The sequence below is a fragment of the Notolepis coatsorum genome (genome assembly GCF_963971535.1).
Source record: "Notolepis coatsorum genome assembly, chromosome: 7".
Classification (NCBI taxonomy): Eukaryota; Metazoa; Chordata; class Actinopteri; order Aulopiformes; family Paralepididae; genus Notolepis; species Notolepis coatsorum.
In genome coordinates, this window is record NC_140171.1 from 120,288,645 (window position 1) to 120,313,594 (window position 24,950).

The 24,950-nt window shown below is 44.2% G+C and overlaps 1 protein-coding gene across 2 annotated transcripts in view; it reads right to left on the reverse strand.

Annotated features, from left to right (window-relative positions):
- ogal (O-GlcNAcase like) overlaps positions 1-24,950 on the reverse strand; it is a 39,528-nt gene that overhangs the window by 7,635 nt on the left and 6,943 nt on the right. For both annotated transcript variants that reach the window (XM_084319108.1, XM_084319107.1), the window contains exons 4-14: positions 22,136-22,266; positions 21,609-21,780; positions 21,030-21,128; positions 19,896-20,035; positions 19,337-19,481; positions 16,998-17,102; positions 15,215-15,459; positions 14,506-14,680; positions 13,116-13,201; positions 9,459-9,551; positions 2,739-2,827 (exon numbers count right to left, since the gene is read on the reverse strand). In XM_084319108.1, the coding sequence (XP_084175234.1) occupies positions 2,739-2,827; positions 9,459-9,551; positions 13,116-13,201; positions 14,506-14,680; positions 15,215-15,459; positions 16,998-17,102; positions 19,337-19,481; positions 19,896-20,035; positions 21,030-21,128; positions 21,609-21,780; positions 22,136-22,266 (1,480 nt within the window). The remainder of the gene's footprint in view (positions 1-2,738; positions 2,828-9,458; positions 9,552-13,115; positions 13,202-14,505; positions 14,681-15,214; positions 15,460-16,997; positions 17,103-19,336; positions 19,482-19,895; positions 20,036-21,029; positions 21,129-21,608; positions 21,781-22,135; positions 22,267-24,950) is intronic.

A 24,950-nucleotide genomic window follows, 5' to 3' on the forward strand; every position in this document is an offset into this window, starting at 1 on the left:
GTGGAAGTCGATGGGTGGTAATCTGGACGTTGTGGACAGCGACTCCTACAGGTCGGTTGGGGGACGCCTGCACAGCAGAGACAGGAAATGGCAAGGGTAGTGTGAGCCTCCCACACGTTACACCTCGCCAATGAGAGTCCACGCTGGCAGGTGAAAAGATGTGACAGGCTGCCTCCTTGTGTACCGGAGGGGACATGTGATGCAAGGCTTCTATCCTCCCTACAACCGACCAGTGGGGGGCATATGCGAGCAACGTTCAAGACAGGGGAGAATTGGAAAACACGAAATTGGGATGGGAGAAAAATAAGGAGAAAAAGTGGATAAAAAAAAAAGATAGAAAATAAATGTGTAAAAACAAAGAGTATAAAAGGACAAATGCTAAAGTTGATATCAACATCCCCTAAAGTGCATATCATAGTAAAGTGCATAATGCATAGAGGCACACTTTACAGAAAAAGTGCATATAATCAAAGTGTGTGATGCACAGACACACAGAAACAGCACTTCCACAACCTGACTAATAACACACCAAAACAAAGTAGAATATACAAATCTAGCCTTTGGAGTTATTCAGGCTGCGCACAGCACTGGGGAAGAAACTCTTAGTAAACCAAGAGGTAGAGCATGTGATGGAGCGGAGGGGGACAAAGAGGCCTGCGGCTGGGTGACCAGAGGGGAAAGCAGCCTGGCACCATAGATCTCTTCTAGAGCTGGCAGGCTAACGAAGTGTTGGGTTTGTTTCTGACAGACCTGCCGATGGGCAGAGCAGTTGCAGCGATTTCCTTGTTAGTAGGAGGAGTGGACCTTTTCAGAGAGATTCTGAGCTGGTCCTTGAATCTCTTCCTCTGTCATTTACATTTTACATTTAGTCAACGATTTTATCTAAAGTGACTTACAAGTTCTGTGCGACAAGTCAGTAGGAAAGGTACAATATCAGCTGAGTAACAATGTTCATCAAAGTGTTGAAACTTGAGTGCTACAGTGGTGAGTGCATAGTAGTAGAGACATTTTAGTATATTAGGAAGAGTGCATGATAGTAGAGAACAGTAAGAAGGTTAGCAATTTTTTTTTTTCAGATATTGATTGAAGAATTGTGTCTTTAGTCAACAGCGAAAGATTGGTCGGGTTTCGGCTGTCCTAACTGTGGTGGGAAGTTCGTTCCACCATTGTGGAGCGAGGACCGAGAATAGGCGGCTTCTCTTTGTTGACCCTCCCGGAGCTCAGATAGGAGTGGGTCTGAGGCGGCCAGAGGATGTAGAGCGGAGGGGTCTTGAAGGTGTGTAGTTACTAGTTAGAGACCATTGACCGGAGGTAGGCAGGGCCGTTCCCTTCGCTGCATGATATGCCAGGTCGAGGACCTTGAAGCGGATTCGTGCGGCGATGGGGAGCCAGTGCAGGTCCAGCAGGCCAGAGAGGATCTTCCTTGGTAGACGGTCTGGTTTCATTCTTATTACATGACCCAACCAGCACAGCGATGCTGCATTATTGTGGCCTCCATACTTTTGCAGTTTTTTTTTCTTCTTCCAAGAATAGCCATGGGCACATACACAATTACACACACATATATATTAGACGGGTTTCTCATCCACATCAGACTCTACCAAGGAGACTATTTGCATCAAGGAGGCAAAAAGGAACATAATCCTGGTCAGAACAACGGGGCAGACTACAATAGATTTACTTTTGTTAGCCATGCTAGCAATCTAAACAATCAATCCATGCTAACGCTAGCTATTGTGACGACCCCCCCACTCTACCTGTAAATGGGTGAGTCTGCTGAGCATGGTGGAGTGGGTGGGTCGTTAGCCCAATTGGTCTCACCTGTGCAGTGAGAGAGCTGCCTGCACATTATGCATATGTTTCTGTCTGCTTCTCCACTCCTAGGGACAGGTTGTACTAGCACCCAATTTGAATCCTTTGACATATTAATAATAATAATAATAAATGTATTTTATATAGCGCTTTACATTAGGAATCTCAAAGCGCTTAATACTACTACTTACACCACACACGCACTACACCATACTTTCTCACTCATCCACACACTGCATTCACCACTGATGAAATTCCATCCATGTTCATTGTTTATGTAAATATCTTTGTTTAGATAGGATAAAATCAATAATTTTGTTAAATTGTTATCACGTGTGGACTCCTATTTGTCATAAATTACCTGTTTGTGACACTATGTAAAAGGCGAAAGACTCACACTCGCAGCCATGCTAATTTGCCAAAATGACATCCAGCCGTTTTCACTTAAATACTTAGTTGAGGGAGTGTCATGGTTCCTCCATATAACGCTCAAGGCAGGTAGGGGGAAACTCAGTAGGTATTACTGATTGGCTCGAAGACATTGTGTTTACAAACAAACCCGTCTATACACACATATACATATATTACCTCACTGTCACCCTTCCCCCGAACTATGAATCACTAAAGACACCTTTTAACTGCTGCTGTGACCCATTGACACCTCCATTTATATTGTAAACACTGAATCGGAACGTGCAATGTTACTCACTGTGCCTTGTATATATTAGATCTATTTTTACCTTATTTTTTTTTTACCTCGCTTGTATTTCAATTGTAAAGAAATAAGATTGTTTAAGTATTGTGATTTTGTGTGAAGGGCGGACTAGCAAAGTAAGATTTTCCTTGTATGGCAAACTGTCTGTTTAACTGTGCACATGACAACAAACAATCTTCAATCTTGAATACGCACGGAGATTCCTCCTTACCCATCACTAAGAAGCTGATATTTCATCATCTCAGGGGCCTCACCATCTCCCTCTCTCTGCATCTCCCTGAAGATCCTTTGCACGTCCACCTGGGACAAAACCCATGACATAATGTATTACAATTCAGCTTCATGGTTTGTTTTCTTTTTCTGTTATATTTTACAGACTGGACATTCGACACATATTTCAAACAAGCACAATACAATATATAATAACAAACACAAATGCCATACAAAATAACACAGAACAGCATATGTGGACAAAAGCAAACACAGGAAAATGGGGAAGGGGGGCATCAATAAATACTCAATGTTTGTGCCTTTGATAAGAGATGCAAAAAAGGGCTTCTTTGTCAGTTCATCATATTATACACAACACAGAGGGCACACATTTAACACCAGCCACCAGCGGAATATTGGTAAAACATGCAAGTGGCTCATAGGTTTGATCCACTCACCAGCCAATGGCAATGTACTGAGTGACTGGCAACATTGGAACATTCACCAGCCATTTGGCCGGTGGACAAGAGGGGTTAACCCTGCACCGTGTACACAAGCACACTATACATTACATTACAAGTAAGGAGTTCAAATAAGACCTGCTTTTTATCCCACCAGTCCTCTGGGTCCAGGTGCCTTTCCATCTCTATTAAGTCAATAAACTCTTCCAACCAGACGGATCTTTAAAAAAGTGAATATCAGGAAGGCAGCAGGACCGGACGGCATCCCCGGCCGCGTCCTAAAAGTCTGTGCCGACCAACTGGCCCCGGTATTCACTGACATCTTCAACCTGTCCTTGGAACAGGCTGTCATCCCCACCTGTCTGAAGAAGTCCACCATCATCCCTGTACCCAAAAAATCTACGCCTGCTTGCCTCAACGACTACCGCCCTGTAGCCCTCACCTCCATAGCCATGAAGTGCTTTGAGAAGCTAGTGAAGGGCTACATCTGTTCCTCCCTCCCCATCAACCTGGACCCTCTGCAATTTGCATATCGCCCCAACAGGTCCACGGAGGACGCCATAGCCCATGTGCTGCACACAGCAGCATCACACCTGGACAAGAGGCAGGGGAACTATGTGAGAATGCTGTTCATCGACTACAGCTCAGCATTCAATACCATAGTCCCCTCCAAACTCATAGCCAAGCTCAGGGACCTGGGCTTGAACTATGACCTCTGCCAGTGGGTCTTGGACTTCCTGACGGGCAGACCCCAGGTGGTAAGAGCAGGCAACTGCACCTCCTCATCCATCACGCTCAACATAGGGGCCCCCCAGGGCTGTGTTCTGAGCCCCCTCCTCTACTCCCTGTACACACATGACTGCGTAGCACAGCGGAACAACAACACCATCATCAAATTTGCTGATGACACAGTAGTGGTGGGCCTGATCTCTGCCAACGACGAAAGGGCCTACCTGGAAGAGGTAGAGAACCTGTCACAGTGGTGTCAGGAGAACTGCCTCTCCCTGAACGTCATCAAAACAAAAGAGATGATTGTGGACTTCAGGAGGTCGGGGGTCAAGGACTACAGCCCCCTCAGCATCGACGGGGCACCGGTTGAGAGAGTGAACAGTTTCAAGTACCTCGGAGCCCACATATCCGAGGATTTGACATGGACCACACACATTGACAGTGTTGTGAAGAAGGCACGACAACGCCTCTACTTCCTCAGGCGCCTAAGGAAGTTCCAAGTCAGTCAGAAGATCCTTAGGAACTTCTACTCATGTACAATAGAGAGCATCCTGACCAGTGATGCCACTAACGCGTTACTAAGTAACGCGTTATTGTAATCTGATTACTTTCCCCCGAAAATAGTAATCTAACGCGTTAATCTTTACAAGCCAGTAATCTGATTGCAGTTACTTGTTCAAGTGGCTGTGCGTTACTATTTCGTTACTATCTCATCATAATGCAGGCGGAATGCAGTATTTTCTTTCGTTTTCGACAGTCAAATATACGTTTGGAAAGCTTTTCCTTGTATTGGGGAGTGACGTCACAGCACGCAAACTCGCGTGTTGAGCCATGCTGGTGGGCGCGGCTGTTATTGTTATTATCAGGCTGACCTGCGAGCTACTGTGTGTGTAGCAGGGAGACGCTCGCGCTCGTAACGCTTCCTTGCACTGGAAGTTCACTAGTCTACTTAACGTTTGTGTAAACTAAGCCGGGTGAAAAAAACATTCACTTTGCGGAGGAAACAAAATCTACCGCATATGGAATATACAGCACAGCACGACCATCGACTTCTACAGGACTCGGAGTCGGAGCTGCACCAGCCAAACAGTATGTTCCACCTTTGAGTTAAACATCTTTTGCTTGCACTATTCATGAACATGGAACACCATACTGCAGTATGTAGGTTGTCAGTAGCACACTGACAACACTGCAGTATATATATTCCCTCCCCGCCGTATGTATATTTCCCTCCCACCCACCCACCCCCTCCTAATGTACAGTCCCCTCCCCATCATATGTATATACTCTGTCAGGATCTAGGGGTAACAGTACTGTATATTTGAATACCGCTTATGTCACAAATGTATCAGTACTAAATACCTATATGTCCCTATGCCATAAATGTCATGTATGTTGTGTATGTCATAAATGTCTATATGAATTGAAAATGGGGGACCCTGATGGAAACAAAGACAAACGTCTTTCTCAGGTCTGCATCCCCTTAACAATTGTATGTATTGAGCCGTACTGTATTGTACCCATTCTGCAATCTGTTAAATAAAGTTTTCATTCATTCATTCACACAATAATAAATAATAATAACGTAGAACCATATCTGAATGGGGCAGGCCTCAAAGGTAGGCTACATATCAGCCTACATGTGGTGTTATTGACCATTTATCTTTTGTGAAATCTATAGATCTATAGATAGCAAGATAGGCCTACCTGCCCTATTAGTACATTTTACTCAAACTGAGTACATTTTACTAAATTTTTTTTGTCATTCTTATGTTGTGGCAGCAGCAGGGACGACGACTTCGTAACCTAGTTACTTTCAAAGTAACTAAGTTACTCTGATAATCAAGTAATCAGTAAAGTAACTAAGATTACTTTTTAAAGGAGTAATCAGTAATCAGTAATCAGATTACTTTTACAAGTAATCTGTGGCATCACTGATCCTGACTGGCAACATCACCTCCTGGTTTGGGAATAGCACTGCACAAGACCGTAGCAGACTACAAAGAGTGACACGTTCAGCCGAACGCACAATTGGAGGGGGGCTTCCCACCCTCCAGAACATTTACAACAAGCGGTGCAAGGGGAAGGCTAAGAGAATTATTAAGGACTCGAGCCACCCGAACAACTGCTTCTTTGAACTGCTGCGGTCAGGCAAGCGATACCGGAGTCTTAAGGCGAGCACAGAAAGACTCAGAAGAAGCTTCTATCCCCAGGCCATCAGGCTGCTAAACGAACAATAAACACTATGCAACAACCATCAAATGCACACAGCACACACACCCACACACTCACTTAAACAAACAACACACTGCAGCACCCACTCTCCACACTTTAGATCACACAAACACACTTTATATTTATTGATAAAGGATTTGCACTACAACTCGTACACCTACTGTAAATTGTACCTAAATTGCACCTCATCCTATTTCTGCCTTGCACTATATAGTATTGTATATTAGTACACTACACAGTATTGTATATTATATGGTAACTCAGTTACGTCTACTCTGCATCGAACATTGTACATATGTCTATACTGAACACTGTGACCTCATTTTTTTACTTCTAATTTACATGCTATACTACCGGTATGTTATTTTATTTCATACTTATCTTGTCTTGCACAGTCTCTGGAGCGTAACAGTAAGAAGCATTTTGTATAAAAGTATTATGTACTTCTGTATGACAACTATTAAAGAAACTTGAAACTTGAAACTGCTCAGGATGAAACGGGTTGGGATTCTTTTTTTTTTAAAGATTTATTTTAGCATTTTTACAGCTTTTTATTGGCCATACAAGACCGACAGAGGAGAGGGAGAACGGGAGAAGATGTGGGGAGGACATGCGACAAATCAGCCCGGGAGCGGGAGGCGAACCTGGGACGGCCGCGTAGGTGTGCGAGGCACTATGCGGTGCGCCACTGGGGCGCCCACAGGTTGGGATTCTTTTTTTTTTATCCACTTTTTCTCCTAATTTTCAATTTTTCTCCCATCCCAATTTCGTCTTTCCAATCCTTCCCTCCCCTGTCTTGAACGTTGCTAGACTATGCCTCCCACTGGTCGGCTGTAGTGAGGATAGAAGCCTTGCATCACGTGTCCCCTCCGGTACACGAGGAGGCAGCCTGTCGCATCTTTTCACCGCAGCAGCTCGAACTCTCAGTGGCAAGGAGTAACGCGTGGGAGGCTCAAGCTGCCCCCGATACTTCCTGTTTCTGCCACACCGGTGTCACCCAACCGACCTGTAGGAGTCACTGTCCACAACGTCCAATCCCCACCCACCGGCTTTCCCACCCTCTAACACTGCCAATTGTGTTAGTATGATAGCCGGCCAAGCCGGTAGCAACGCCGAGAGCTGGGCTCGATACCAGCATCTCCTGCGTTAGTGGCGAGCGCCTTGCCCACTGCGCCACTCCGCTGCCTGACAGGTTGGGATTCTTATCTTCCAGTTCAGATTTTTTTTTACATTTAGCAGCAAAACAACCCGATGTTACAACTCTAATTTCCGCTCGCAGATAACCCATCTATTCTATCTACTAGTGTACACAGAATAGGATATTTAGGAGCATCGACCTGGAGGGTCTCTGTGAGGGCCTCTAACCCCTGACCAGAGGGAGTTCACTGCATTTAGGAGCATCGACCTGGAGGATCTATGTGAGGGCCTCTAACCCCTGACCAGAGGGAGTTCACGGCAGGACATTCCCACAGGCAACGCATCAGGGGTGCCTCTTTTTTTTATTATTATTATTATTTTTTAGCATTTGTACAGCTTTATTGGTCACGCAGGACCGACAGAGGAGAGGGCGAACGGGAGGAGAGGTGGGGAAGACATGCGACAAATAACGACCGCGTAGGTGCGCGAGGCACTATGGTATGCGCCACGAGGGCGCCCCCAGGGGTGCCTCTTTTACCGCAGCCACGGCAACATTTGTCTGAGACGGTGTCATTCATTTTATTACTTCATTCTATTAGGGTAAAGGTTTTCATTCGAGTCATTCTATATTAGGACACTGTTACAAAGGATCAGATTAAACCGAATATATATATTTATTTATTGATATATATTGCATAGTATTTGTATATCGTTTGATATCCCCTGTATATTCCTTGTACATATACACGGAATATCCCTTTAGCCCAGACCATAATAGTTCATTCTCCTATTGGACAGCGGTCCACCGGCGCCAGGGACCGGCCTCCGGAGCCAGGTTCAAAGTCACCGTCAAGATGTGTCTGGACATGCCCGGCCTTGCCCAGGGATACGCGACAGAAGTGAGAGTGGAACTAGTTTTGTTCACCGTGCGTATAAATACGGCGCAGGTGAATGTAGAAGCCCCTTACCTCCGTACCCTTCCTTAGTATGTTACCGATAAGTTGAAGCCTCACCCATGATACAACGTGCGGTGAAGTATGGCCTGTTTGGCCCCAGAATAGAGCATCGAGACCGCGTGCGAATTAATAACTGAATTGTCAGAGTTTGGCGCTATACCGTCGAGTGCGACATATTTCTATTAAGTCTTTAATAGTCTATTTGTGTATAGTGTATCGTGCGGTTATAATTCTACAGTGACCAGCATCTCCAACGCTTCCTCGTATTAGCTAGAGTTCTTATCCAGGCTGGGCCGACCGCATGGCGCTTTCACCCGAGGAGACCTAGACGAGAGCCGTATGGACATGTACACTGGATTAATCTACCCGACGACTGCATAGCCCTTTGCGGCTGGAATATATTTGCTTTGGTCCTGTGATTTATGGAGCGGATAATCGCTGACGCCTGCACGTGTTGGATTTACCCCGAGAGGAGTCAAGTCGAGTCGGCGCCCAGAGAGCCTAAGGCCGACTAGCTTTCTTCCCTGTGGAGCTACAGTCTACAAGAGAACCAAGCTGTATTCGTCTGTGGATCAAGAGGCTACTGCACCGGCTTCTGTACCTGAAGTCTCCCTAGTCATCGTTGACCAGACGTCCTACTACCGACAGATCTTCTACCCCCCCTGCTGGCTTACAACCAGTGGGAACCCCTTCCAGTATCTCCCGCTATATTACCAGTGTACCATAGATATAATTCCCTAAGATTCAGGTTGTATAATTACCTCCTGCGTAACCAGAGAATGGACATTCGTTATTGATTTGCCTACGCATACTCCTTTGCCTTACAAGTGCATTCAAAGAATAATGTAAAGTATCCTATGTACCTTTTGCTCCATTAAATACTTGATTAATACCTTTGACTGGAACCGATTTCATTGTGGGAAGTGTTCATCATATTCATATATCGTGTACTGTATGGCCAGTAATTAAAGTACATAAAGCGGTAGTGGTTTAATGATACCATACTTATCAATACAGTCAGGGAATTATACCCCTCAGTTACAGACACATATAGATATTATTGAAGTGTTCCATATTCTTTGCCCACTGGCTGCAGAAAGGGAGCCCCCGATGTCCTTCTCCCAGACGTCAGCTTCATCCTGCCACCGCCTGGTGATTGTCAACAGAATGGAACGACAGTGTCTAAGAGCGCTCCGTCCTCACCTGGTCCTCAGGGCAGTAGGGGCGCATGGAGTACACCGCCGTCATGGGAGGGTGTCGGAACAGGTCCCTATTCCCGTGGCAAGGCAGCATTCTCTAAAAGCATGAATACATGACCGTATATTATTATACCTGTACATCATGTATTTTATTACAAATTAATAACAATAGCTCTCCTGTATTGAACACGATGGGGGTGAGTGAAAGTGAAAAGTCTGCCAGAAATGGATCTGAGATCTGTACTGTGCTACTTTCACATTTAACATCCAATAGCAGGCGGTCGGGTGGCGTAGCGGAGATTGCGCTTGTCACCAATGCAAGAGGCTGCGGTCTCGACTCCCGGAGTCAGCATTGCCCTGCGGCTTGGGCCGGTCGTCATACTAACTCGTTTGGCTGAGTTAGGGGGAGGGAAGTCGTGGGTGGTAATCTGGCGTTGTGGACAGGTGAGGTCTGGGCGCCTGCTCAGCAAGAGGCAGGAAATGGTGAAGGCAGCGTGACCTCCCACGCGTTACGCTTCACCAATGAGAGTCCTCGCTGCCAGGTGAAAAAAGAGCCACTGGCTGTCTCCACATGTGTCGGAGGAAGCATGTGGTGGACTTCAGGGTTCCCTTGTACCGACCAGTAGGAGGAACATGCGCACAACAACCAGGTAGGGGAGGGGGGGAATTGGCATAACGACTAAATTGGGATGGGGAGAAAAATGAAAAAATCAGGCGGAGAAAAAGATAAAAAAAAAAAAAAAAAAATCCAATAGCACCATCGTGTGGGCACAAGAGATAACTACTCAATGTTTTACACCGACAAACAAGGAGAGAAATCAAGCAAGGTCCCATTCTGCAAGCTGTTAATAAAATGTTCATTCAATCAATCACAGGGTTCCCACGCTTGCCTTGAATTTTTTTTCCATACTACCTCCTGATTTTCCAGGTACCATATTAAGTGATGATCTATAGGCCCCTGAAGTTTTCCGCCCCCATCCGCGCCCCCCCTCCCCTCACACACACAACCCCCTAGGACACCTGACTACTTACTTGATTTAAAAGATGTACCAGTCAAGTCTACATTGTAAATGCTTAGAGATTATGTCTTATTGATAATATCAATGCATGAAATAATGCAACAAGCTGTAGATGAACAACAATTTATTGAACTGGAACACATGAGCACTGGGATTGATATATGTTCTCTCTTCCACTCCTCTCCTATCTCATCCTGTCCTCTCCACACCTCCCCTCGTGTCCGCTCCTGTCTTCTTTTCCTACTCTTCTCAACTCCTCGTAATCATAATAGAAATGAATCGTTGTGAGGTTGCATCGTTTCACCCCTACTACTCTTACTCTGTAAAAGCGTTTGTAAAAGCTTTTGTAAATCAAACTGGTTATCGTTATGAGAGCTAACCAGGGGCGGATTTAGGATTATAGGAGATCCGGGGCTTAGCCCAGATAGGTGCCCGCCTTTTTATTTTTTTTATTTTTATTTTCTAATTTTTTCTTTTTTTTGCAGGCAAGCGGCAGATTTTTTTTGAATTAAATTAACCTGTACGTGCAATTTCCTGCAATATAGAGCCTTCAATCTTGACCAATAAAGCTGCTCTTTTCACTATAAAACTCAGTTAACCATAACGTAGTTATGGTTAGATTTATATATTGGGGGGGGGGGTATATCATATTTTTCATATGATCAAAAAGTGGTGGAGCAAGAGCATACCTTTGCTCCCCCAAGTTCAATAGTGGGAGAGCAGAGATGCTCCGAATGCTCTTATGGCCAGGCGTCTATGATTCACTGATACAAAGTAAAATAGTGCAGTGCAATAAAATAGTTAGTAAAATAGAACAAAATAATGCAATAGTGCATTGCAATAAAATAGTTATCATCGTATTTTTTCGGGAGGCCGGTAAGGAGTGCATTACAGTAGTCGAGTTGGCTTGAAATAAAGGCATGGATCTGGTTTTCAGCGTACTTTTGATTTATAAATGCTATGTTTCTAAGGTGGAAGAATTAAGTTTTTGTCAACTTGTTGATTGTGATTTAAAGCTTAGGTCTGAGTCTACCATGACACCAAGACTTAACTCACTCAAATACAGTTAGCAGCTGGATAGACCACAGATGGAAATTAGCTTCTGCTAAATCTGGTGCAAACATATTTTCATGTAACAATGATGAATTGTCAGAAAAAAAAAAAGAAAAAAAAATCATTTTTTTTTTTTTTTCTTTTTTAAATAGATTCGGGGCTTTTCAGAAAACATTCAGGGCTTGAGCCCAAGTAGCCACCCCCTAGCCCCGCCCCTGGAGCTAACGTTGGCTAGCTACTGTACCTGGTGCTGGCTAACTGGCTTGTTATGAGAGCTAACGTTGGCTAGCTACTGTACCTGGTGCTGGCTAACTGGCTCGTTATGAGAGCTAACGTTGGCTAGCTACTGGAGCTGGCTAACTGCCTCGTTATGAGAGCTAACGTTGGTAGCTACTGTACCTGGCGCTGGCTAACTGGCTCGTTATGAGAGCTAACGTTGGCTAGCTACTGTACCTGGCGCTGGCTAACTGGCTCGTTATGAGAGCTAACGTTGGCTAGCTACTGTACCTGGCGCTGGCTAACTGGCTCGTTATGAGAGCGGCGCTGGCTAACTGGCTCGTTATGAGAGCTAACGTTGGCTAGCTACTGTACCTGGCGCTGGCTAACTGGCTCGTTATGAGAGCTAACGTTGGCTAGCTAGTTAGCAAGATTGCACTGCTTACTAACTAACGTTGATAAACCCAGGTTTACCACACAGTTAAAACACAGCTACTTACATTTGAGGATAAACTTGCATAAGAAGTTTCACTCAAGTTTCACTGTAGATGCCAAGGCTCCATTGGCTCACCAAGCTGCCTGCATCAAATTCCAACATCCAATATACCATATAGGATGCCAAGAGCATGCTCTACAACATGGGATCATCCATTTCTATCTACAGTAAAAGCTGTTCACGTGTAAAGGGTTTTTATAAACTCATGTTAATTCTGTGCTCAATAGTTACATTTTATTACACATCATCCAATAAAATTTTCCAGGACAACTGTTTCTATTTCCATGTAATTGGTCACTTTTGCTCAGTTTCCATGCCTTTCCATACCTGGAAAATGAATCCCATGAATCCCATGTTTTCCATGTTTTCCAGGTCCGTGGGAACCCTGAATCACCGTGCAGATTGATTGATTGAAAATTGTATGAACAGATTGCAGAATGGGTACAATACAGTACGGCTCAATACACACAATTGTTAAGGGGATGCAGACCAGAGAAAGACTTTCGTCTTGTATACATCAGGGAGCCCATTTTCAATTCATAATGAATTGTAAGTAAGGGTGCAACTTGCTCCGTGCAATCCATTCTTTGTGGATCTAGCCCCAGGTCTGAAACTAGGATTACTCCATTCTCGAGACAGCGCCACTACCAGGATCGGGCCGGTAATGCACTTTTCCGAATCCCAAAGGCATTTCCAGCCATTGAGTAGGATATTAAAATGGAATAAAAGCTAAAACGAGTCAATAACGTATATATACGTGGTTGGCCCTTTAAGCATGGAGCCCAATAACGTATATATACGTGGTTGGCCACGAAAGTGTTAAAAGAAAAGATTATTAAATCAAACACTTGACTCTCCTGAATTATGTGTTTTTCACCTGGAACTCCCCGGACAGGCCTCCCCTGAAGCCCCACGGCTCTGGGTCGTTATTCATCAGCTGTGCGGATGGTCGGCCGTGGCCCCCTGCAGACAGCCAACACAACACAGTACAACTCAACTTAGCGTTGATGTCAGAGGAAAAACGTCAACGCTTTTGAGGAAATTCCAAAATTCCAAAATGTTCTTCCCACCACGAATGCACAGAGTGCTTCACAAGTTAAAATACAAAAAGGAACAGGGCAATTCATAAAAACATACAATATAAAGACAGGCATGGACAAAATCTGAAAAACTAAATCAACAATTCACATGTGTACATGGCCAAACGCCAACCTGAACAAGTGGGCTCGTAAGTCCTAGGGGAGTTCATTCCAGAGCCTTGGGGCCACCGCTTCAAAAGCTCGGCCTGGTTCGGGGCACCACCAGGAGGCCCTGATCAGAGGACCTCAGGCTCAAGGACCAGCTGGACTTATAGGGGTGGATAAGGTCCGAGATGTAAGCGGGGGCTTGACTGTGGACGGTTCTGTAAGTGAATACTAAGATCTTGAACTGGATCCTGAACTGGACAGGAAGCCAGTGCAGGGGGGCTAGGATTGGTGTGATATGGTAGGATTTATTGGACCTGGTAAGCAACCTGGCTGCAGCATTTTGGACCAGTTGTAGCCGGTCCACTGAAGCTTTGCTCAGGCAGGTAATTAGAGGGTTACAGTAGTCCAGCCTTGATATAATTAATTAATTAATAATGAAGTAATTTTCAAAAAGCTTACAAAGAAATATCTCACCAAAGAATAGGATTGGAGCACACCCTCATGTTACTATAATTCTTATAACCTCAAACTCTCAGCTTGCTTTAGTCGCACTTCATATCTGTTACGTGTCTTTTTCTCTTAATCTTTCTGGGCCTGGTGTGTCTGTTGAGCCAGACTGTATGGGTTGTTGGTATTTATTCTGTTTCTGTGTTTAATTGTACTCACAAGTCTGTCATTATCTTACCTTTAACTGTTCTCAATTGTGTACCTGCTTAGGTTGATTTACTGGACACAGTACAGTAAACAGTACTGTATATTTGCATATCATATATGTCACAAATGTAACAGTACTATATACCTGTATGTCATGTATGTCCCTATGCCATAAATGTCATGATGTCATGTATGTTGTGTATGTCATAAATGTCACTATGAATTGAAAATGGGGGACCCTGATGTAAACAAGACAAACGTCTTTCTCTGGTCTGCATCCCCTTAACAATTGTATGTATTGAGCCGTACTGTAGTGTACCCATTCTGCAATCCGTTAAATAAAGTTTTCATTCATTCACACAGACAAGAGCACCCATAAAACATACAAATATTTATCACAGCTTGGATAGACAGCGTTGTTCTTACCTAGTGTTTTGACGTAGGCTCTCGCCAGGCCCACGCCGCTCTTGATGTCACAGATGTAGTTGTAGAGGTCATAGAGGATCTTGCGGTTGGGTGCGTTGGACAGGCGGTTGAACATCTGTACCACCGCCTCGCAGGTCTGGTCAAAATGCTGTGCTCTTGAACGCCATTCTGCTGTCTGAGCACACAAGAGGGGAAAGAAAGTGTGTCGTTGACTTTTATTCATCCAGGGAAGATTTGCGAATGCTCTTTTTTTCAAGCACAAATGCTCTTTTTCAAGCACGAATGCTCTTTTTCAGCAAAGCCCTGCTTCACCCCCATACTGTCAAACACCTTCACACCCATACTGTCAAAAACCTTCACCCCTGGCCCCTGGGAGCTTCCCAGCAGGCTTACAACCTCAGTCCTCTACTGTTGGCCGCTGAGCGGTTGGGAGGTCAAGTGCCTTGCTCGAGGGCACTTCGGCAGTAATTGTTGAGGGAGGGGATTCGTTACTCACTCACTCACTCACTTCCCCCGCCCAGATTTCGAACCAGCAACCTTCGGGTCACTAGCCTGCTTCTCTGATCGTTAAGACTACCGCTAGTATAGTGTGTAAGTGCATATGAACGAGAGAGAGAGAGCATTTCTAAGCATGAAAATGCAATAGAAGTGTAATACATGTTTTACTTGTCTGAATGAGTACACACACACACACACACGCACACGCTACCTTCTCCGTCTCCGCTGTAGTGGCCCCGCTGTGGCTCTTGAGCCAGTGCAGCTCCTGCAGCATGGTCCTGGCCGTGGGCCCATGTTCGTAGGGCAGGTAGAAGAGCTCAGACAGCAGGTTCAGGTCCTCCAGGGTGAGGGGCTCCGCCGTGTACAGTGGGTTCTCTCCTGGTCCCGGGACGTACTCGGGCTCCCCCACGTCCGTCTGCATGGGCTCGTCGTCGGAGGATTCCTTCTTAAGGCGAGCTTGAGGATGACGAGGGGGAGCGGACGGAGAGAGCGGGCTCAGGTTGATTATTACTCTAGTGTCGTGCACCACATGTGCCCTGCCCACGTGGTTGCAGCAGTGGCCCCCAGGTTATGGAATGGTCTTCCCCCAGACATAAGATCTGCTCCCTCTGTGGATGCTTTTAAATCCCGCCTCAAAACCCACCTCTACTTCATAGCATTTGGCTAGGATTGATTGATTTTTATTTATCTCGAACCAACACAAATCACAACAAATTGATCAAAACAAAAACAATATACATACATAAACATACATACATATATCTACAACACACTTACATACAAACAATATACGTAAACACACATACAGAACAAACACTCACACATACAAATAAAAATAAACCAAAATATAGAATTTGGGTCGAGAAGGGGCAGAAAGAAGCAGTGCTTATCTAGTCCTGCCCCTTCCTTACATCACACAATTTACAGATTCTTGCTCTCTATCTATAGTAAATGATAAAAAAAGAAAAAAACTGAGAGAAGAAAAGAAAGCAGTATTTGCAAGGACTAGAATATGTCATAATCATAAGTAACAGTACTACTCTAGATTAATGAACTAATCCTAGCTCCCTTACCATTCTCACTACAATTTTCTCTGTCAGCCTAGTGCTTATTCTGTCCCCCTTGTGTTGCTATTCTGTGTTCTGTACAGTGTCCAGTTACTCTATTGTCATTCCCTGTGCATTATGTCTTACCGTACTGTTGCATAGTCCTACTGCCATAACATATCGGCTAGTCTCCTATGTCTTACTATATTGTCGGCTGTATAGTCTTTGTGTCAACATATTGTCTACTGTCCTATGTCATACTGTATTGTCTGTTGTATACTCCTAGTGTCTTGTGGTCCTACTGTATTGACTGTCCATCCTGTCTTTTGTCATGTTGTATTGTCCTCTGTTACACTGTGTGACTATGTCTATAGTTTTTAATTTTGTAGTTACTGTAGAGCACTTTGGTCGGCTCTTTGAGCTTTTAAATGCGCTATATAAATAAATGACTTTACTTGACATACACGACACCACGTATTATGCAATGGTTTACATTACGACATAAAAATCAACATTGGCACACAAACTCCATTTCACACATACAGTACAGGTGTTCCATCTTTTCCCCCAGGCTTTACTAATAAGATAAGATAAGATAAGATAAGATAAGATAAGATATTCCTTTATTGATCCCCTTGGGGAAATTCAGTCTTGTAAAACTTGTGTCCTGAAACACAGCTCAAGACTTTCATAATCATCTCATCAAAAGAAGTGAATAGAGATAGATGACGTGTTTACTAAAGAGTATACTTGTTATTTCATCATATAGAAAAGGACAGTAAAACATAAAAAATGGGTTTTGTTTTCTAATAAGATTCTCGCCTTGTGTACTTTTTCTTACCGATATTACGAATCTACCTTGTGTGCTTTGTCTTATTAATATACACATTTTCCTTGTGTTAAATTGTGAGCCATCTGCAACACATATGATTTGAGTTGTATATATACCTCCAGGCTGATCCGTACTGAGAAACTCCTGCAGCCAGTCGGTGAGGGCCAGGGTCAGGGCTCTCTGGGGGCTGTAGCAGGGATCACAGTCCTGCTGCTCTTCACCTGGGGGAGCGCTCAGATGTTACACATGGATTTTATGGCTGCATTTATATAGCAGCTTTTATCCAAAGAGCTTTACAATTTGTTCCTCACATTTGACCCATTCACTCACACATTCACACACCGACGGCGGAGAAGGTGCCGACCTGCTCATCTGGAGCAGTTAGGGGTTAAGTGTCTTGCTCATGGACACTTCGACACGCTGCCCAGGAGGAGCGGGAATCGAACCAGGAACCTCCGGATAACCAGACGACTGCTCTACCTACCGAGCCACTGTCGCCCCCTAGGGCTAGGGGATGGTTTTTAATTATAAAAAAAAACAATAAAGGAAGCTTTGGGGATGTAGAACTAGTTCAACTTCAGCCCATTCTAGTCTTGGAAGCAAAACAATGCCCCCAGCCTAAGGCGAAATTGAACTGTGTTTTCCATTCCCGTTAATGAGTAAATTGTATCTGTTAAATTGCATGTGGGGTGAGAGGTCAAGTGACGTTTTACAAGACGGGTGTAACTGGGTTTACTAAATTCTCAAAATGTGTAAAAAAATAAAAAACTGAATTTGTTGAGGTCCTAGTCTGGGGGAGGGGAGGGGGTGTCTGGCCTAGAGTTTTTTTTTTTTATATTGATTTTTATTTTGTATCTATTTTTCTGTAACTCGGGGAGGGGGGGCAGTTGGCAGCATTTCCTTTTGTATGGTTGTTGAACTGTTGAACTGATGCTGTAAAACTAAAAAAATAAATAAAAAAATACCAATAAACATATTGTTTAAAAAAAAAGTGACGCAGGAGGATTATATATATTTTTTAACTAGCCTAATTTTGCCACATTGTTGACACTAAATCACCGGATGTTGCAATTTCATTACGCCCCCGCTATGAGAATGCACTGAGGCTAGTGATCTGAGTTGCAATGCTAAGCAACTTTTTTTGCTAAGCTAGCAATTTCCCCCTTATTTATTTGTTTTATAAAAAAAATAAAAATAAAATAAAATAAAATAAAAAAAAAAGATAGCAGATGGAGAAATCGATATGGGAAGACGTTTTTCAAGCTAAAAAGCACAGAAGAAGCTGGGAGCAATCTATTAATAACCCATCCACTTTCCCATACAGTAGCTGCAGGAGATGAGAGCGGCTGGAAGTAAAACGCCTGTTACTGGTCTATGAATGGGCCTCTGACATTGTGAGGCCATAAGATGTTTGTGTGAGCTTACACCCAAATGGGGTTTTAATTCTGGTTCAGATCTTCTAGCAGTAGACCTGTTCGCTGTATACAAACATACCGTGTTCGAGCCAATCAGCAATACCAACTGAGTCACGTGACTAAGTTGCCCACTACCTGCGCGAGCTGCTGCGCCAAAAAAGTATGACAGGGCTCTATGGAGAAACCATGACACTCCCCTGACTAAAAGTTGTTTGGAACGAAAACGGCTGGATGTAATTTTGCCAAATCAGCATGGCTGTGAGTGTGAGTCTTTCACCTTTTACATATCTAGCTTTGGCATGGATTGATTCTTTAGATCGCTAGCATGGCTAACAAATGCAAATATATTGTAGTCTGTCCCGTTGTTCTGACCAGAATTACGTTCCTTTTGCCCCCTTGATGCGCACGCACACTGAGTCTGATGAGGACAGCGAACAGGTCTATACTAGAATATAAACAGAATTTGGGTGCAAGACCTCACACAAACATTTTACGACCTCACAAAGTCAGAGCCATCATTCATAGTCTATGGAGCAGCCCCAGATTTTCCATCCCAGTTACATCACCGATCGGAGGGTTCTCTCTCCCATGTCTAGCTTCAGGTGCGTGTTCACAAACACTGACTGAACTGTTGTCCTGTGGTACAGGTAGAACGTTATGTGAATTCTTAAATTGGGTGGCATTCCCCTTTAAAGTTTGTCATTTTGTAAAGAAGAAAAGGTACCACTGAAAGTACCGCTGGGGGCAACAGTGGCTCGGGAGGCAAAGCATTCGTCTGGTAACCCAGAGGTTCCCGGTTCGATTCCCGCTCCTCCCGGGCAGCGTGTCGAAGTGTCCTTGAGCAAGACACTTAACCCCTAATTGCTCCTGATGAGCAGGTTGGCACCTTGCATTCACACACCTCCGCCGTCGGTGTGTGAATGTGTGAGTGAACGGGTAAAATGTGAGGAACAAATTGTAAAGCGCTTTGGATAAAAGCGCTATATAAATGCAGCCATTTACCATTTGAAGGTCTGAACTCTAAGTAAACAGACACTCACTCATTTCCACGTCCCTCTGCGCTCCCTCAGCGGTGGCCTTGCACCACGTGGCCAGAGTGTGGATGGCCACAAAGTTGGGGTAGAACTCACAGTTGGGGTTGGTGAGCACCCCTTTCAGTCTGGAGATCAGCTCCGTAGGACGGTCCTGTTGGAGGAGATGAAATGAGTAATGGAAGCTTCGGGGACGTAGAACTAGTTCAGACTGCCCACTCAGGAGGGAAGAAGACTTTGGAATGAAAGCATATTTGTTTTAAAGACGATATAAGGGGTTTTCTCCATATTTTGATTTAGCTTTTTCTTAGGGCACTTTCTCACCCGCCTCGTTTAGTCCAGTTGAATGAATCGAACCCCCTTGGTTTGGTTGGCTTGTTGGGGGAGGTGTGAACACCATAATCCAGGATACTTCTTTGTCATTTCTGCTACAATACCTATGGTTATCTTAATCCTTTCCAATGGCTGATCCATTTAAGTGGTACAAGAAACCCGATTTTAACTCTTTGACTGCCGAGGTTCACCAAGAGGTAACGGATCAGAGGTGACTTCTGACGGGGAGATTCACCTTGTAAGGCCCCAGGAAGAGCCTCTGGGGGTCATAGTCGTTGGCGTGGATGTTGTCCCAGATGACCGGGGGCCTCTTCAGGACAGAGGAGACCTCCACTATAGACTCCACTGAGATCTGGTGGGACACCACCTTGGGACCTGGGCAAAAACAAACAGGCATTTGGAGATGTGACTTAACTCTTATTACTTTGACATGGAAACATACCTATAGTGAGTTAAGGCACTGTGTGGCAGAATAGTACCCCCCCCCCCCCTAAAAAAATCCCCCAGCCATGTTTCACCCCCCCGCCCCCATACCATACACCTTTCGTCCCTCACCTTCAACCCTCCCAAACCATGCCCTCCCCCCATCCAATCCAATTGACTCCCTCACCTGGACACACCCATCCCTATGACCTATAAAGACCAACGTTTCCCTTGTCTCAAGGGAGCCCATTACGAGACCCCCCCCCAGGGGCCAGGGGCTCGTTGGGTCTCTCCTGGGTTGTAAGCTTAAACAACCTGTGAGCCTGTGCCTCAAATAGATTGCTATCAGCTCTATCTTTAATCTTTCAAAATGTTCAGTTGCTATCGCTATTAGCTCTATCTTTAATTTTTCAAAATGTACAGTTGCTATTGCATGCACTCATCTGTGTTCCACTACACACATGAGTGCATGCTTACCAACTGTCCGTCTGCAACACTACTATCACCAACATCTAAGAAGGGAGATCCCCCCTTGAATGGCCCTTCTAAGGTTTCTCTCCTCCACACTGCCTGTGGAGCTTTTTTCCCTATTGTTAGGTTTTAGTGAGTTTTTCCTTACCTTCGCGTGGGGTATGTCTGGGAGTGCTTGCATTCTTTCATTTATTTGCATCCATCTAAAAATGTTTGCACCTTATGGTGTTCTTGTTCTGTTCTTGACTTATTGTTATGTTTTCTTCTTGACTTGTTTAAAGAAGATCTGTACGGCCCATGGGGACATTAACGTGTGTTGTCGGGCCCTATAAATAAATTTGATTTGATTTGATTTAATAAACCTTATCAACTGCGTCTACCTTTGTCTGAGTAAATCCTTACTCACACTCACCCACAACTGCAAACAGAACATGTCTATGGTCTGAGAAGTGGGTATAGTCAGTGTTGTTCTTACCGGTCCACAGGACGTCTATCCCAGGCAGCAGCTTCTCCCCTACGGTGATGAGGTAGGAAGACTGGGGCACGTTTGGAGTGCAGAATGCAGCGCAGTAATCTGGACATCCAGGACAAAGAGCAGGTATGGAGGACAGAGGACAAAAAAAAAGAGAAGAACTAGAGCAGCGGTTCTCAAACTACGGGTTGCGACCCAAAGTGTGGTCGTGGGTAGGTGACAGCGAGATTTCTTTTTCTTTTACTTGCCAATGCGCATTGGCAAGATTTTCTTTTTGGCTAAATATGCCTCGTTTTATGAATGTGTATTGATAACATAGTGCTGTAATTACATTTTCTAATAAATATGCATGATCAAGTTCAACAACGTGTGCTTTTATTTTGATATTCCTTAATTCCATGTTGAAATTACGCTATACAAAAACCCTAAATAAAATGGGGTTGTGGTATTAAAAAGTTTGAGAACCCCTAAACTAGAGTGTACAGTGAAGAATAAATAAAGAATCTATTTCATCTATCTATCTATCCATCTATCTAACCAGTTATCTATCTCTAACTGGTTCTGATCCCATGGTTCTCTGACCTGTAGGACAGAAGAGGAAGGTCTCAGGTTCTCCCAGGTGTTGGTACACCTCATTAGTGACGGCCACCTGGGCGTGGGCAAAGGAGCCGAACGCCTGCTTGTCTGCCGGGCACATCTCTGACTCAATGTCGTCAAACAGCAGAGAGAATGACCTGCAGCCAAACCCCTTTACCTGCAGGAGCGAGGAGACAACGTGTGATTTGGGAATCTATTGCAAAAGATTTGATACGAGTGCATTGTGGCCGTGTCGGGTGCACTACATAACATGTTAGGTGGTGGAGGCATTCTGGAAATTGTTTGTGTGTGATCCCTTTGGGAATGAACCCCATAACCCTGTCAGTACCATGATCCTACCCATTAAGCTACAGGGAATAATATCTTGTGTTGACCTCGTTATCACTGAAGGTTTCATGTGGAATATGAGACTCATCCCTTTGAGACCAATAAAACTGAATAAAGCTTAAGATAGAGTTATCTTAATCGTCCCATCTGGAACTCCACCCTCTTCAATGCTCGACAAGTCATACCTGATCTAGTTTCCTCTTGAGAGCGCCAACCTCTTCGGGGTTGGAGAAGGTAATGTCCAGGCCAGGGGAGATAGCGTAGACAAAATCAACGTCATGCTCTTTAGCCGCAGATATCAATGCTTTCAGTTGTTCTAGAGAAACAACAAAGGACACAGACGCACATCTAATTGGAATACAGTTTCATTATCTCACATGATACATATTGTCTCCAGGCACATTTTTTAAAGAATATCTTTTTATTTATTTTTGTGAAGTACACTTTTACATATACCCGAAATGTGTCCTTTGCATTGAACCCATCCTAACTAGTTAGGAGCAGTAGGCAGCCAGTGCAGCGCCCAGGGAATGATGAGCGTATATGAAGTACAGTATGGTGGAGGGTTACTGCAGTTCTGTTTCTGGGTTGTGTCTTAGAAGGCAAGCTAAACATCAGACCCCCATCAACAGAACACCAAAATGATGTAATTTCTTCTGAAAAGTAAATGATGTTGCATATCTCCAGTACAATTAAACCCTTGCGCTGAAGAACCATATAAATCCGTTTTGGACAGCCCATGTATTTGCAGTTGTGAAGTTAATCTAAATCCCTTGGTAGCGTGAATGAGATATATCACAAGAAACGACTTATCTCGACTGTCTTTAACTATGAGTGAACACAATACTCTAACTTACCATCTTTAGATAATAAAGTACTCAAAACTCGACTGTCTTTAACTATGAGTGAACACAACACTATAACTTACCATCTTTAGATAATAAAGTACTCAACCTCGACTGTCTTTAACTATGAGTGAACACAACACTATAATTTACCATCTTTAGATAATAAAGTACTCAACCTCGACTGTCTTTAACTATGAGTGAACACAACACTATAACTTATCATCTTTAGATAATAAAGTACTCAACCTCGACTGTCTTTAACTATGAGTGAACACAATACTCATAACACACATTGTTCCTCTGAAAATGTAAAACGGACTTGAAATGGTTCTTGGTCTGAGGTTCTAGTTCCTATGCCGTGGTGTTCTGCCTCAGTACGGTGTCATGGCAGTCTCGGTCCGATAAGACATGAACATTGTGTCCTTTAGGTTAGCAGTTACTACACAGACAGACATGTTGTTTTTTGGGGGTCAAAAGCGAAAGTGCAAATCATCGTCATCACTGATCTTCAAGCTGTAACTTTAATGATATGACTTTGCCAAGTCTCATCCCTGGGAAACCTAGAGGGAGATGTTTAGTACTGATAAGAGTTGCAGTACTGATAAACGCAAAAGAGGAACATGTCTAGAATGTCCAGGAAATAGACATTTTCATCTATCTCTCTTAGGTTACGTTTATATATATATATATATATATATATATATATATATATATATATATACATACATACATACATACATACATACATACATACATACATACATACATACAAAAAAAAGGTTACTTATAGAGGAACAAATAAAAAATAAACTGAAACAACATTAACAGGTTAACAAGGTTTATAGAGGATAGATGGGTACGAGTTAAAAAGAAATATGCTCTTGAAAGACAGAAAGGGAATGAGTGGAAAGTGCCTTGCAACAATTTTTTGTCTATGCAAGAGTGTTAAAACACCTCAATGACAACAACATCCTGTATAAGCATCAATATGGATTTAGAAAAAATCACTCAACCTATATGGCTCTCCTCCAACTTACTGACAAAATATAATGAAGCATTAAATGATAATACATGGGGGGGCAGGTGGCGCACGGAGATTACGTTCGTCACCAACACCGGGAGACACTAGGATTCGCCTGTTCGAATCCAGCTCCCGGCGTTGCTATCAGCTTGGCTGTCCTCTCACGCTGATACAATTGGCTGTATCAGGGGGTGGGAAGCTGAAGGGTGGGTCCTGGGCGTTGTGGACAGCGACCCCTACAGTTCGGTCGGGGCGCCTGCTCAGCGAGGGTTGGATCTGAGGAGAGATAGTGTGGCCTCCCACACGCTACACTCTCCCCGGTGAGAACCTGCGCGGCCAGGTTGGCCTGCCCCAGGCTGCACATGCGTCGGAGGAAAGCATGTGACAGTCTCCGGTCTCCCGGACCAACAGTAGGGGAAAGTACGCAACAACCAGGAAGGGTGGGATGGGAGAAAAATCGGGAAAAAGGAGGGGAAGAAAGATTAAAAAAAAAAAAAAACTAAAAAAGGATAATACATTTGCAATTGGGATTTTTCTAGATTTATCAAAAGCCTTTGATACGGGGGGGCAGGTGGCGCACAGAGATTACGTTCGTCACCAACACCGGGAGACACTGGATTCGCCTGTTCGAATCCAGCTCCCGGCGTTGCTATCAGCTTGGCTGGCCTCTCACACTGATACAATTGGCTGTATCAGGGGGTGGGAAAGCTGAAGGGTGGGTCCTGGGCGTTGTGGACAGCGACCCCTACAGTTCGGTCGGGGCGCCTGCTCAGCAAGGGTTGGAACTAAGGAGAGATAGTGTGGCCTCCCACACGCTACACTCTCCCCGGTGAGAACCTGGGCGGCCAGGTTGGCCTGCCCCAGGCTGCACATGCGTCGGAGGAAAGCATGCGACAGTCTCCGGTCTCCCGGACCAACAGTAGGGGAAAGTACGCAACAACCAGGAAGGGTGGGATGGGAGAAAAATCGGGAAAAAGGAGGGGAAGAAAGATATAAAAAAAAAAAAAAAAAAAAAAAAAAAAGCCTTTGATACAGTGGATCATACATAGTATCTTAATATCCAAACTGAATCATTATGGTTTTCAGGATGTTGTAATCCATTGGTTTAGAGATCATCTCAGCAACCGGCAG